This window comes from Dromaius novaehollandiae, chromosome 6, assembly GCF_036370855.1.
Source record: "Dromaius novaehollandiae isolate bDroNov1 chromosome 6, bDroNov1.hap1, whole genome shotgun sequence".
NCBI classification, from domain to species: domain Eukaryota; kingdom Metazoa; phylum Chordata; class Aves; order Casuariiformes; family Dromaiidae; genus Dromaius; species Dromaius novaehollandiae.
Window position 1 is genome coordinate 24,166,630 of NC_088103.1, and position 13,319 is coordinate 24,179,948.

At 39.5% G+C, this 13,319-nt stretch overlaps 1 protein-coding gene across 11 annotated transcripts in view; it reads left to right on the plus strand.

Annotated features, from left to right (window-relative positions):
* The window catches only part of USP54 (ubiquitin specific peptidase 54), a 105,144-nt gene that overhangs the window by 49,855 nt on the left and 41,970 nt on the right, over positions 1–13,319 (plus strand). For 10 of the 11 annotated variants that reach the window (XM_064513879.1, XM_064513878.1, XM_026094900.2 and 7 more), the window contains 2 exons: positions 117–996; positions 3,778–3,870. In XM_064513879.1, the coding sequence (XP_064369949.1) occupies positions 850–996; positions 3,778–3,870 (240 nt within the window). In that variant the 5' untranslated portion in view covers positions 117–849. The remainder of the gene's footprint in view (positions 1–116; positions 997–3,777; positions 3,871–13,319) is intronic. The other variant, XM_026094899.2, reaches the window with a different exon arrangement.

The window sequence follows — 13,319 nt, forward strand, 5'->3', positions numbered from 1 at the left end:
TGTCTTGGAGATTCTGTGTATTGTGGGAGGTGAGGCAACACTGGTCTTGGCAGAACACCACAAAACCAAGAGAGTAATTAAATGACGCAAGCCTTTGATTATTTTTCTCTCTCAAGCTTTCTGGCACGGCCGGGCATTCCGATTGCAAAAGAAGGATCAGGAGGAGAAACTTCTGAAGATTGCACACAGAACTAGAAGAACTGTATCAGAGACGCTTTGCTGGTTTTAAAGCTCTTCGCTCTCAAGTTCTGGAGCTGCTTCCCTTTCTCTGAGAGGATAATGCCTTTTTCACCACTCGAGATAACAGCGACTGAACAGGAGCTGCAAAGGTTTTATTTTGGGCTCAGTTTCTCTGCTCTCTTACTAATTGGATTTTCTCCATCTTCTGCAGGAGGATTATAAAAGGATTAGAAAAGGTGGTTTCTTTTATTAGGGGTGTGAGGGGGTGTAGGGAGTGGAGGTAGCTGTTGTTTTTCGCCCTCTTGGTCCTGGGTCCAGTGACTTGTCATTTCTTCATTGAAGTCACTGCCTGTTTAGAAAAGGGAGAAACAGCATAACAGATGACCTTGTAAGACCATGGATTCCTTCCCTCCGCAGACTTTGTATGTGGCCGCTTGTAAAGGAGGATTTTGCAGACATAAGCATCAGATGAAGAATAGCATCCTGGGCTGGATTTAAAAGAAACAAACTGCCTGTGTCCTGATGAAAGGATAAATTCTGTTTAAGCTGTAATTGAGAGACAAGTGGATGTTGTTCCTGTTTTCAATTTTGGTGAAAGAAAGGAAGGGCCTGATCCACTAAAATACTCTGCCAGCCAAAACCTGCATGTTCTACAGCTAAAACTGGAAAATGTCTTGGAAAAGAAATTATTTTTCTGTAGGTCGGGGGAACGTACAGGGTATGTTTACTCCACGAAATACCACCTCAATAGCCCCCAGTAAAGGTCTCAGCAATGAACCAGGACAGAACAGTTGCTTCCTGAACAGCGCCTTACAGGTAAGAGCACAGAATATAAAATGTTTGTCTTTGTCACCTCTGTCTATTGCAATATTTTCTTAAGCTCAAGCTGTGCAGCAGCCAGGCATGACTACGTAATGGTGTGCAGGCCTAGACAGAATGAAGCTACATTTGGAAATGCAGGTTAGTTGTGTTACAGAATGAAGCTTAAATCCTGAGCTGCTTTAGTTGGAGTTATGTTAAAAGGAAAGTGCCTACTTTTTGGTGTTACTGTGACTGATAGCTATAGGGGAAAAAACAGCTTTTTTGATTTTCAGTTTTTTGTGGTGAACCTGACAGCATGTGAATAGTCATCATTTAACATACTTGCATCTTTGCTGCTTGTGTGAACTTTTAGTATGTCATCCACAGATGAAAATATATCCATTTTAAATAGAAAAATTGTGTTTTAAAATAGTAAAACATTGTGCAGCTTGCAGTATGCCTTCTACTTAAGGTAAATTTAAATTTTTTTTGGTGGGCCAGTCACATGCAAGAGCTGATGGTATCTATTCAAAATCTGTTTTGTATAGTCCAATCTTCTAACTGCTGATGTGCAGTTTAGTTTGGATGACTGAGTCCTTACCCCTGATTAGAAGAAATGCCTTTTCCTGTGTTATAACTTAGTGGAGTGGTATGGCTGCTGTATTTGTTTTGTCACCATTTACATACTTTGAATGTCTGCCCTTTGAGTTTCAGTTCTTCTTGCTGAAGTGTTTCAAGTCCCTTCTCCATTTCAGCTTCCTTCCCTTTGTGTGTCCTGTCTGTTTAGCACAGGCTGTGTCGCTATGGGCTTTTTGCAGGCACAATTAGGTTCTCAACTAATTTTGGGCTTCAGGATGCTCCTGTGTAGCAAAGAATACAAACAGAAGCACTAGTGACCCTCAGTAGGATTAATATGCCCTGAATACGGGACTGGGAACAAAGGGAACTTGGTACAATTAAATTGGGGTTTCCAGTGATGTATGCTATTAATCACTTTTGTTAAGTTGTAAGGTGTAATTACGGGCTGACTCCTAATATTGAGTTATTGAACCTTGGTCAGTACTAAGTAGAGCCTAACAGCAGCAGCATACCTTACACGAAGGTGAAAGCGTAGGAACCCGACCTTCAAATAGGCTTCTGTATTAACTGCTTACTTCTAAAGTTCAAGAGAGATAGGATACGAAAAAAACCAGGAGGCTAATCATATTTCATGAAATACGTATTTCTGTATTTTTCGTCTTAAAATTTTTAACATTAAATGTTAGTCTGAGAGACTCTTGACTGTTTGCTGCTCCTTACTACTAAATGTTTTTATAAACATTCGAGAGAAACTCTGAAGTCAACTGCATTGAAAAAAATGGGCTCTTTCCTAAATATATTATTTTTCTCTTTTTGCGCAGTGTGCGGTAGCTCTTCAGGAATGTTGTGTATAGCCGGATGGTTCAAAGGCTCATATTGCCTCACAGACCCTTACGCATAGACAGAGTTTGAGCATAAACATTACCCTGACAATTTTGAAGTCTGGGGAAAAAAGTTCATTTGCTTGATTGAATAGTCAGTACGTGTGTTTTTGTTGAATACAATTTGATGTGACATCTGTGCTCTGCATTTCGCTAGTTAACACACTGCTACAGCTGGAAACACTTTGTGAAGCCAGTGCAAACGTTTCCCAGAATGCCTTTTTCTAGCCAGTTATGTACAAACTAGTCGGCCATAAAACGCTCGGGCCCTGCGCTTGTGCTGCGGAAGCGTTTGGTCGGTGAGATGCCAGGCTGAACGTTCCCGTCCTCTCTGGAGCCTGGCACCGTGCGGTTTAGGTCAGGGTTGCTTTCAGTGCAAGTTTCTGCCTTCCCAAAGGCCGGTGGGTGCTGAGGGCTGGACTTGCAGGAAAGTCCAGTTATTGTTAGTTGAAGCTGAATTCGGTAGAAATAATCATATGTAGATATAAATAGCTGATTGTGAAACACCTCAGAGGTCAGTATTATCTCTGTTTTATGGATGAAGCTGCAGATACGAGCTTAGATAACTTACTGAGGTTGCACAGATTCGGCAGTAAAGCTAGGACGAAAACTCGGCGCTGTGAGAGCCAGCTTTGCCTCGAGCCGCTGCTGGTAGTGTATGAAAACCGGCTTGTTTTTTTGCGCTATGAAGTTTACCACAACACCTGTCCTGAGAGGAAAGTGTAGCTGTCCACACTGGTTAGGGCTGGAAATCTGCCCCGATCATGGGATATAAATGTCCTTCTAATAATGTCAGGCGTAGTGGATTTCAGGAGTTTACTGTAAGAGCTTGTGAAGGTGTGTGCTATTGCCTTTCCTTTACTGCTGTTTGGCCGTTCTGGTCAGAAAACGGAGGCTGCCGATGAGGTGGATCCGAGTGCCGGTACCTTGAGCTCTGGGTCCTTGTGGGCGTCTTTGATGGAAGCGCTCGGGTTCACAGCGTGGCCACACGACCGCTCGTCGTGGCACGAGTGTGGGTGAGCAGCTCGGGCAAGTGCTGTTGAAGCTGGCACTGGCGCACAGAGAAAGAAACATGCTTTTTTTCTAAAAGCACACAGGAAGAAGTTCAAAGGGAGGTCCTGTTGTAAATTAATGTATATGGATGCTACGGCTGTTGAAAAGGAAAGATGAAAATGTCAACTTGCAATTAGATAAAAGGCAAGCTTTATTAAAAGTGGTTTCATTGACATTAATGTACTTTTGGAATTCTTTAGCTTGTGTAATTTTAGTCAAAGGTCTATGCAATATTTTATTCTATATATTCATAAAATAAGTCGTACTTCTTTTTGTGTTGCAGGTTCTCTGGCACCTGGACATTTTTCGCCGCAGTTTCCGACAAATCACAACACACAAATGTATGGGTGATTCTTGCATCTTCTGTGCTCTCAAGGTAAAAAAAAAAATTGAGAATAAATGAAAAATAAACCAAAAAGAATGAGCAAACAAATATTTCCAATATTTAATTAACGTGTTATTAAACTTGCATCTGGAAATTGGTGAGAGTAAAGGTAAATCCGATGATATACCAGCTGCAGACCCTCGTAAGATAGTGCTGTTTTTTCAGTATGATCATCCAATAAATTATGAAAGTATTGTGTGCAAAACTTCAGATAAAAGGAGTCTCATCAGTTGAGTGTGGATCACCCCTGTGTTGTCTGAAAGATTAGTTCAGCCACGAAAACATCAGTTTTCTTTGTTTGAGGTTTTTTTTTGTCTTTTGGTTTATAAATATTACTCCATATACAGGCAGTATGCTCTTCAGATTTTACCTTTGCTTAAGAGCTGCTTTTAAGGTCAGCATGGAAAGCAAGTCAATTTTAAGCCTTTCTGTTCAAAACTTTGATTATGTAAGACTGGGAGGTATTTCACTCTGTAAAGATTGGTGTCTGCATTAAAGGGACAGCTCTTTGTGGCATCTCTTTTAGAGAATACCAGCTCTGTTTTTAGATGCAGACATAATAACTAACTGTCATAGATTGCCTGGACAGCAAGAGCTAGATGCTAGCTCACCTCTGATTCCAAGCTGGCTTAATGTACTTGGGTAAACTGTGCAATCCTACATCGTTTGTCTCCTTCCAGTAATTTTGAGTGCCTCTGTTTTTTTGTGCCTTCCTCTTTAAATTATTCTGCTGCAAACCCACAGCTCCATCTAATTTGGTGGGAGAAATGGACATGATCCAAACCTGCTGAAAATACTGGCTTTAATCTACCTGAGCAGTGATTTTTCTCTCTGAAATTGGAACTGAGGCATTTTCTTTGATCACAAACGGGTTGTAAAATCCAAGCAAAATATTTAAATGCATCGTGGGAGAATTTATTGTGTTATGCATTCTATGCGCAGTAATAAAAAAGACAGCATGTTTTATAAATATGGCAAAATAAAGAGGGAGAGTGCAAGGATTAAATTAACATCTGAAGGCAATATTTATAGTATACTAGCTGTCTTGCTACTGTTAAGTGACTTTAAGCTGCTCTGGCAGAGACAGGCTTGAAATGAGAGTTATCTAGTCAGTATTTGGACTGTCATTGAGGGATTTTCCCTTGCAAAGGAACAGCAGAGATGAGACTATTAAGATAACATATGAAAGAAGGCAAGTAATTTCCTTCTGAAGGGGAATCTGTATGAAGACATATCTGTTGAAATGATGAGACAGGATGGTTTTTACAGCAGTATTGTCAGAAGAGCATGTTACAGTAGTTTAAGAGCAAGATAGCACAGCCTAAGTGAGAAATACATCTGTGCAGACAAAGGGAAGATGGAATATAAAGCGTATCCCTTTTTTCCTAATAAGGAAGTGGCAGGACTTAGACATGATTTGGCTTGAGTTCATTGAGTTCAGTGAGGTAAATGAGTTAAAACTAATTCTTAGATCATGCCCTTGAATATCACAAGATGATTGCTGCCATTCTTTGGTAAATGAGAAGAAGAGGACAGAGAGAAAAGGATTTCGGAAATTACTGTGAAAATAAGTTTTGGCTGTTTTAGAGTTTAACCTAGCAGCAAGGTATGGCAAGGAGATACCAGGAGGTTGGACAGGTCCTGCCATTTGAATGAAAGTAGATTGGATTCTGAGGCAGAGTTATGAGGTGTTAAGTATAAAGATAATAGTTGAAAACTTGTTTTGAATGACAGCACTGAAAAAGGGGGGCAGGAGGAAAAGGGAGAAGATGAAACTGTGGAAATAGTACTGAAAAGTAGACTGGACAAAGATGCATCTGCTGCAAAGATGCAGCACTAGAATGAAAGGGAAAGAACTGCAGTAAGACCGGAAGATGACAGGATCTTTTGAGTAGGTGCATTAAAAGCAGGCATTGGGTCAAAGAGGATGAGAATATTTGGTTTTGTTAATTAAATCCTTGCTTTTGATGTTTTGGTGAAGTGTGCAATATGTTATTTTAAACTTGTAGGTGACAGAGTGGCAGAATTCACAAGTTGTATGCCTCCAGCCATATGCTCACTTTTAAATTATGCAGCCCTTGAAAAATTGCTCTGTCCTCTTGCTCCCAAGGATCCGTGAGGATGTTTTTTTGTTTTGTTTCCTATCTGAAGTTCTTACTAATGCCATGTTTAGCCAAAAGGTGCTACAGTCCATAGTTTCCAACAAAGCTATTGCATTGCACCAGATTCCTCAAGTTCTTTTGCATAGTTCAGAAAACTTGCATCTAGCTGTGTGCAGAATTCCTATAGCTCGCAAAAGTAAGAGCATGCAATAAAAAATTCTTAGGTAATGCATAAACAAGTTAAGAATTATCTGGAGAAGTGTTTCTGAATATAGGCAGTAACCAGTACTTGACAAAGTAAATGAATAAATTCAAACTGGCTTTAATCCAAGCCGTAACTGTTAGTGTTTTCGCTATCTGCAGTCTGTTCTTCATGGGAAATTTCAGCATGTCCTATCCAAGTCCATTCCAGAACCTCCAGAAAGTTTTCAGGCATCTATTGTCAGACTACGTAAGAGCAAAAAATAGGTAGAAAACTTGGTTAGAAGTCACAGGGCTGTTTCAGTCCTGATTCCTTTATGCTTGTTAACTTCAGATAAAGCATGTCACAGTTTTGCGTTTTTCTCTAGCTGATGCAGTGACAAGTTTCCACCTTAATTTATGTGAAATATTGATGCATGTACATAAATATTTGAGAATTTTCCCCATTTCCATGTTCTTACCAAGTAAAATATTATAAAGATGTGTAATAAAGGATGTCAGTTACCTCTTAGTGAAACTGAGGGTGCAGCCCCCCCCCCAAAAAAAAAAAAAAAAAAGAAGAGGTCACTGCATACAGCTGAAAAGGCGGGGATACCAAATCATAACAGTATTCACAGGGGATAGCTCCCAACTATGATGGCATTCATCTTCATAAACTCCTTTAGCAGGCAGTAGAGGGGGGAAAAAAAGGTTGTTGAAGATCACTTACTTTCTCTCAGTTGCTCTGAGGTGGATCAGTGGTTCTGAAACTGCTCTCTTTTGTTTCTTTAAAAGTCTGGGCTATCTGTATATAAGTATACTATACAAGTATATAAACTTGTATAAGACAGATGGGATACAAGTATATAAACTTGTATAAGACAGATGGGATAATGTGCTGAATATACACACAAAATATGCTGTTGGCGATGTCTGTGGTATTGTGTCCCAGTGCAGCGGCGTAATCCCTTCCCTTCCCTATCCGTTCTCCCCCCTCTGCTCTGCAAGCCTGTGACAGTTGTCCTGCCAGGGTAATACCTAGCTTAGCCTCCCAGCCTTGGACCACATTTGTTTTGGGTTTTTTTTTTTTTCCCCAACATCTTCTTTCTCTTGAGTATTGCCTTAGGCTTTGCTAAAATGAGGGAGAAGACTTGGCTGGAGCCGGTGGGGACCCAAGAATCCGGAGCTCTCTACTGAGCAGAAATCTCCCCTTAGAGTCTAGGGAGAGGTAATCACCCTTGCGTGCTCTCAGGTGGATCTGCCCAAGGTGCCTGTCCAGACCAAGCAAGGATGAGGCAAGACAGGTTTACTCTTCTTCCAAAACCTGCCAGCATGTTGAGATCTCAGCCTAGCCTGGGGAAGGGGCAATGCTCAGGGTGAAAGTTTGCTTTCCACCCCTCAGTTCCCCTCACAGGTGCCTCAAGAAGAGATGCTCTCTTTCCTTTGACTTTAGAGGAAGATGGTCTTCACTAGACTAAATTTAGCCTTTGTGAATAGCTCCCTAAGAGGGTTTTTTTTTTTTTTCTCACTTTCTTGGCTTGCAGCAACTGTTTCTAGGGATTCTGATGTCATACACAGTATTTACTGTAAATGCTCAGCTAGCTCTATAAATAGCATTTATAATTTTAAGTTTTATTTATAAAATGAGAGATCACGGGACAGTTGAGTAATGTATCTGATACCAAATCAAGTATTAGTGAAGATATTTGTGGCACAGATTTCTGAAGTGGTTTTAAAAACTTGCCACGTTACCTGGCTATGTTTATTTGGCTATGCACCGAGCCTTGAAATCATTCCCAGGGGTGTGTTGGCTATTTTGAAGGAATTTTGCATCAACACCTATAAAAAGATGAGGAAAAACTGCAGACTTTGCACTGGAATCCCAAACTCCGCTCCTTAAGATGCTGTGGCATTATTCAAGTTTTTTTCAGTCTACCAGCTGTCTTTACCACTACGTGGTATGCCTGGCACAACACTAAAACAGCTTTTTGATTTATTATTAATGTTGAAGTCTACTGTGTGCTGTTTTATTTTCATTTTCTAGAGCCTGACTTTGCTTTGCTGTTTATCACGGCTGGAAGGGGGGCAGGAAGGGGGAAATCCGTCCACTGTACCGAGCATGCCACAGAGAGTTTGTTCTCCTTCCAGGGATTGTGCTTGGAGCTCTATAGTGCCAGGATGTAGGACAGAGTGTTTTTTGTTGTTCACAAAGGAGAATGCTCTATTGATTGATAAATTCCAGTAAGGCTGTTCTTTTTGCAATTTTGTCATGTGCAACAAAAGCAGGAAGAATGCAAATTTTCTATGTAGAAATGGTGTTGTTTTCTAAGGTGAAAACTGAGAACAATAGGATATCTTTAAAGAATAGGAATGACTCTAATTCATGGTTCTGATTAGACATTTACTTGAAATGGAGAGATTTGTTATGAAAAGTTCATGAAATGCATGAAAGAATAAGTAATAGGTTAATTGCAAAGATTTCATCCTTGTGCTTTTTCCAGATCAGGATAGTATTTCAGCATAAAACAGCAGCAAAACTATGTAAAATAATTTCTGTTATTGTTTCAGTGTGTTTTTTTCTTCAGTTGGCACTTGCAATTAGCTGCCTGACAAATAAATTAACAGAAAGTACCATTTCCTGAGTTAACAAACTGGTATAGTTTCCAAATAATGATTGTTGTTTGACATATATATATATTTATACACACACACACACACACACACACACACACACACACATATATATATACACACATATATATGTGTATATATATATATGTTTTTTAATCTTGATCAAGTGGTTAATAAATTGACACCTAATTGATGTGTGGACTCTGTGGCTTTTTTGCCTTTTTTTTTTTTTTCCTCCTACCTAAAACTCAGAGAAACTATATTTTATTTTATTTTGATGGTAGCAAGGGGATGCCTGACTTTACAGTCCACATTAGGGGCAGGATGTATTAATGTTTAGGGCACAATGTGAGAGAAAATGCAAAAAAGGCTGTGAAAGAAAGGAGTAAACGGAATATCTATGTTTGCTGTTATCAGACTAGGAGATTCAGAAAGGAATCCAAAGATACAAAAGCATATAAGGCCAGAAATATTTGGGCCCTTGAAGGCAAATATAACATGAGGAAATATGAGGATGAAATGAGAGTTAGTGGAAGTACTGTGGGTGGAGGCTGATGTGGTTGGATGAGAGAAAAATGATCTTAGCAGCCAGAATTTTTATTGAAACATGTTGTTGTACTGAGTAGGAAGCTGCATCAGGAGAGAGGAGAGTGATGTTCTGGATGAACGATTAGGTACTGTAGACAAGGAAAAAAATAGTCCGATGAATGTAATGGAGTAAGGAGAACATGCTTTTGAAGTTGAGGAGAAAGTTTAAAAAATTGAAAAATCCTGTCCCAGTTGAGTGATAGCAAGAATAATATTGGTATGTTGACCAGTGGGAGAAGGATGAGGATTAGTTGCATTAATATTTGTAGTTTTTGCTAAAATGCAGAAGTTGTTGAAATAGAGACTACTAAAGCTTTTTGGAGGAATATATTTTTTTTTCTTTGAGAAAGAACTTCACACTGCTAGAGCTGCCACAGTATCTCCTCCAGAAGGAACTTCTACACAACGCTGGAAGAGGAGGAGTTAGTCCTCAGAAAGCTGCCAAAGACAGAACTCAGACTTGCAGTATGTAGACACTGATCTGATTCAGGAGCTGTTGCCTGTTGTCTTCAGCCGTCCGTTTTTTCTTATGCCAGCCCACTTCTACAAGCTTGGTTAAGGAGTCATATGTGCATATGATCAAGTCTGAGGTTTGTTCCATCAGTCTGATTAGATACCTGTTACAGATGTCAGTTTACCCCAAATAAATTGAATACTTCTTCCCTGGAGAGACAGTGGATGGCAAACACTGTTAGAGATCAGTTTGGAGCAGATCTTGTAGGTTATGGAGGGATTCAGAGATATGTGAACTTCCAAATATTTAAAATACAAGGACGCTAAAATGTTGATAGCTCAAATTACCCCAGATGCTAATTACTATCTTAATCCTCTAAACAAATGACGCACAACTCATTTTATGGTCATACACGTGATTTTTAGCAATTTGTAGTAGAAAGCCAGGTTTCAACTTGAATAGTTGTATGCTGAGGAGTCCTTGTCTCAAACCTTAAGTTGTTCTCTGAAGCTTTAGGAAGTTTGTGTTGATTCCCGCTCTTCACAAACTAGAGATTTTGGGAGGGAGGAAGAGCACTGACTCTGCAAGACCTTGTTTTGCTGCGTGTCAGAAGCCCAAACCTGCAGATAGAACAAGAAGATTCCAGTTAGAAACCAGGAAAAAAATCTTCTGAATGGTAATAAACAAGCGATGCCCTGGGATAGATTGCCTGGGATGGTTAAGGAATTTCCAGATTTGGATGCCTCTGAGAGCAAGTTGGCGTAAGATCAACTATGTGAGTAAGTATACTTGATCTTGACTTAGTACTTGGGGATTGACTGGATAGCCTCCTTTGTAATTTATATTTCTGTTAAAGGATGCTTGTGCCTCCTAATTCTGCTGGCTCTGCTACCCTTTTCAGACCTTTTAAGATCTGTGGAGAAGGAGATAGGGAGGGAGATAGGCTTCTTTATAGACCTCTGGAGTGCAGTATAACTAGAAGGCGTACTTCCTATCTGAAGAAGTCCTTGCTCATGCTGTTCTCTGTCTTGGCTTGTTGAGTTCCTGGCATGCTGAGAGCAGATCATCAGTGCAGAAATCTATAGCACTGCTGCTAATTCAATGGTAGTGATTGGTCAGAGTTCCTATTAAGCCAGTATTTTTTTGGTTTTGCTCGCTTCCTTTTGGTTACTGAAAACTGGTAGAATAGAAAGGACTTGTTTATAAGGCTTCTAGCAATGTCTTTTCACCTTTTTGCTCTCATTAAGCATTCTCTCATTTGTAGTAGACTGAACTCATTTAGAGAACACCAGTGTTGTGAATACACTAATGGGGTTTCTCACTATCTTAAAATTCAGGCAAAGAAGTTTTGGAAAGAGGATGAAGTTTGAATGTTTCATATGTAAGTTTTCATTATTCTCATTCACTCAGTTCTCACGAAGTTCCAGAAGCTCTTGGCATACAGGTGGCATGAAAACCCCTGGGGCAGAAGCAGCAGTGCTTTCCTGGGCTGCTCCCAGCTGGCTTTCAGAGCTGTGTACAGCACAAATGTTAGCGATTAGCAGTATAGCTTGAGGGCAAGACCTGAAATGAAGGAGAGAGATTCAAGGTAGATAACTTAAAAGGATGAAACTGCAGGAAATGCCACACCTTTCTGTCTAAGGCAGAAAGACAAGACAGACCTGTTCTGAAGAGAAGGTGAGCAAAGAACCTGCCCTGAAAAATAAAGGGGGCGGGGGGAAGCAGCACAGAAACACGATGTTCAAAGTGGTTTTGACTCCATCCGAGATGCTTTTCCTGGGCTTCCTATATACTAAAAATATTATGTTCCAAGAAATGCTCCACACTGCAGTGTGCAATGACATGATAGAGTTTGATCTTTCTTAGATTAAACTGCATGATTTCCAGCAGGTTTTAAGACATTTTTTAGTCCTCTTAACATAAAGAAGACTAAAACATTGTGTGCTATGCCATTATAAATTTTAAAAAGAATTCTTCTATATAATATTGGATCTCTTACTGCTTGATTTTTTTCATATTAAATTCTTCACAGAATTCTCTGATGTTTCTGAATCATTTATGTGCCTTGGTTGTGGTAACAGGTCTGATAATTTTCTGCTCTTTATATTTACTGAAAGTTGTTGTTGTTTTTAATTGTGATGGCTGTGATTATTTTGTGATGCAGAAATAATTAAATTGTGGAAGAAAATGCAGTATCTTGTAAAAAGCTCAAAAACAATTACCTAAAATTATCAAGATCACTTTTTCCTACCTGTATCTCTTTATAATAACTGGTAGATGTATCAAAAGTCATAGTAACGTATATCCTTTCCTCAAAGATGGAAATTAGTGTTTTGGTGTGCTTGCTTCCTCCCCCACTTAGTTGATTTTTCAAAAGTGCAAAGCCATGTCAGAGGTCCCGCTGAAGCGAGTTGGGCCCTGGCCACTCTCTCAGCTCCCCAGGGCTGGGTTGTGCGCAGGTCACTTGGCAAGTGCCTCAGTTTTCTGATCTATGAAGTGACACTAATAACCAGAACTAGCATGTTTCTAAAGCACAGTCATGAATATTTTCAAGTATTCTTAAATTATTTGATGAAAAGTGCTGAAGTAGGACGGAATTATTATTGTTTTTTTAATTGTCCATTGAAAAAATTTACTAATGAAACATGAAACTTACTTTATTATTAGAATGACAAAAATTGGAGTCAGGGTCATTAAGAACAGTGTTATTTTTTCCATTTTATATATATATAGGTGTTTGTGTGTGTAAATAGATAGGTAGTAACTGAGGAGAAGCATTGTCTGAAATTTGTGAAGTGCAAGGTTTATTGCCCTGCAGCCTTCTTTTTTAATTAACATTTTCCCCATCATTGTTTGATACTGTAATAAATGCAATATTAGAATTGCTGTGATCTTTAGCACAGCGGGCCCTCAACTGTGAGTTAGCACCATAAGCACCACCACACTACAAATAAAAATAACAGTGAAGAGGAATGGGCATCGTATGCGTGTGTTATCTAATCTGTCAACACTATAAATTCTACCATTCCTGCAGCCAGAAACTGAGCAGACACTGAGGTTTGCTTGTTGGCTCTGTAATGACAGCTGTGTTCTACATTTTTCAGCTTCTTCAGAGCTGCCGAGACTGCAGAGTTTGACAGACCTTCTCTCAGTTTACCTGTTCATTTCCTGATAAAAGAAACAAATAAGAATGAATAAAGAAGATAATTTATTTCCAGTGACTACAGATTCTAAGAATGCTAGTGAGAAGCTTTATATAATTAAGGGCAAGAGGTGGTACAGAGGTGAACATCAGTGCGGACTGGGGAGAAAACCAAACCAGCAAACCAGTTTGAGACTGACTTTCTCCCTCTTGTGAGACTAGTTTAGAAGGCAGAAAAGGCAAGCGGTGTATAATTGAAGATGATAAATAGTTTTTGTTTTTTTTTTCTTTTGCAGCAAGAATGGAGGTTTTTCTCCAGCCTTTGGGAGAAGGCATGGGGATG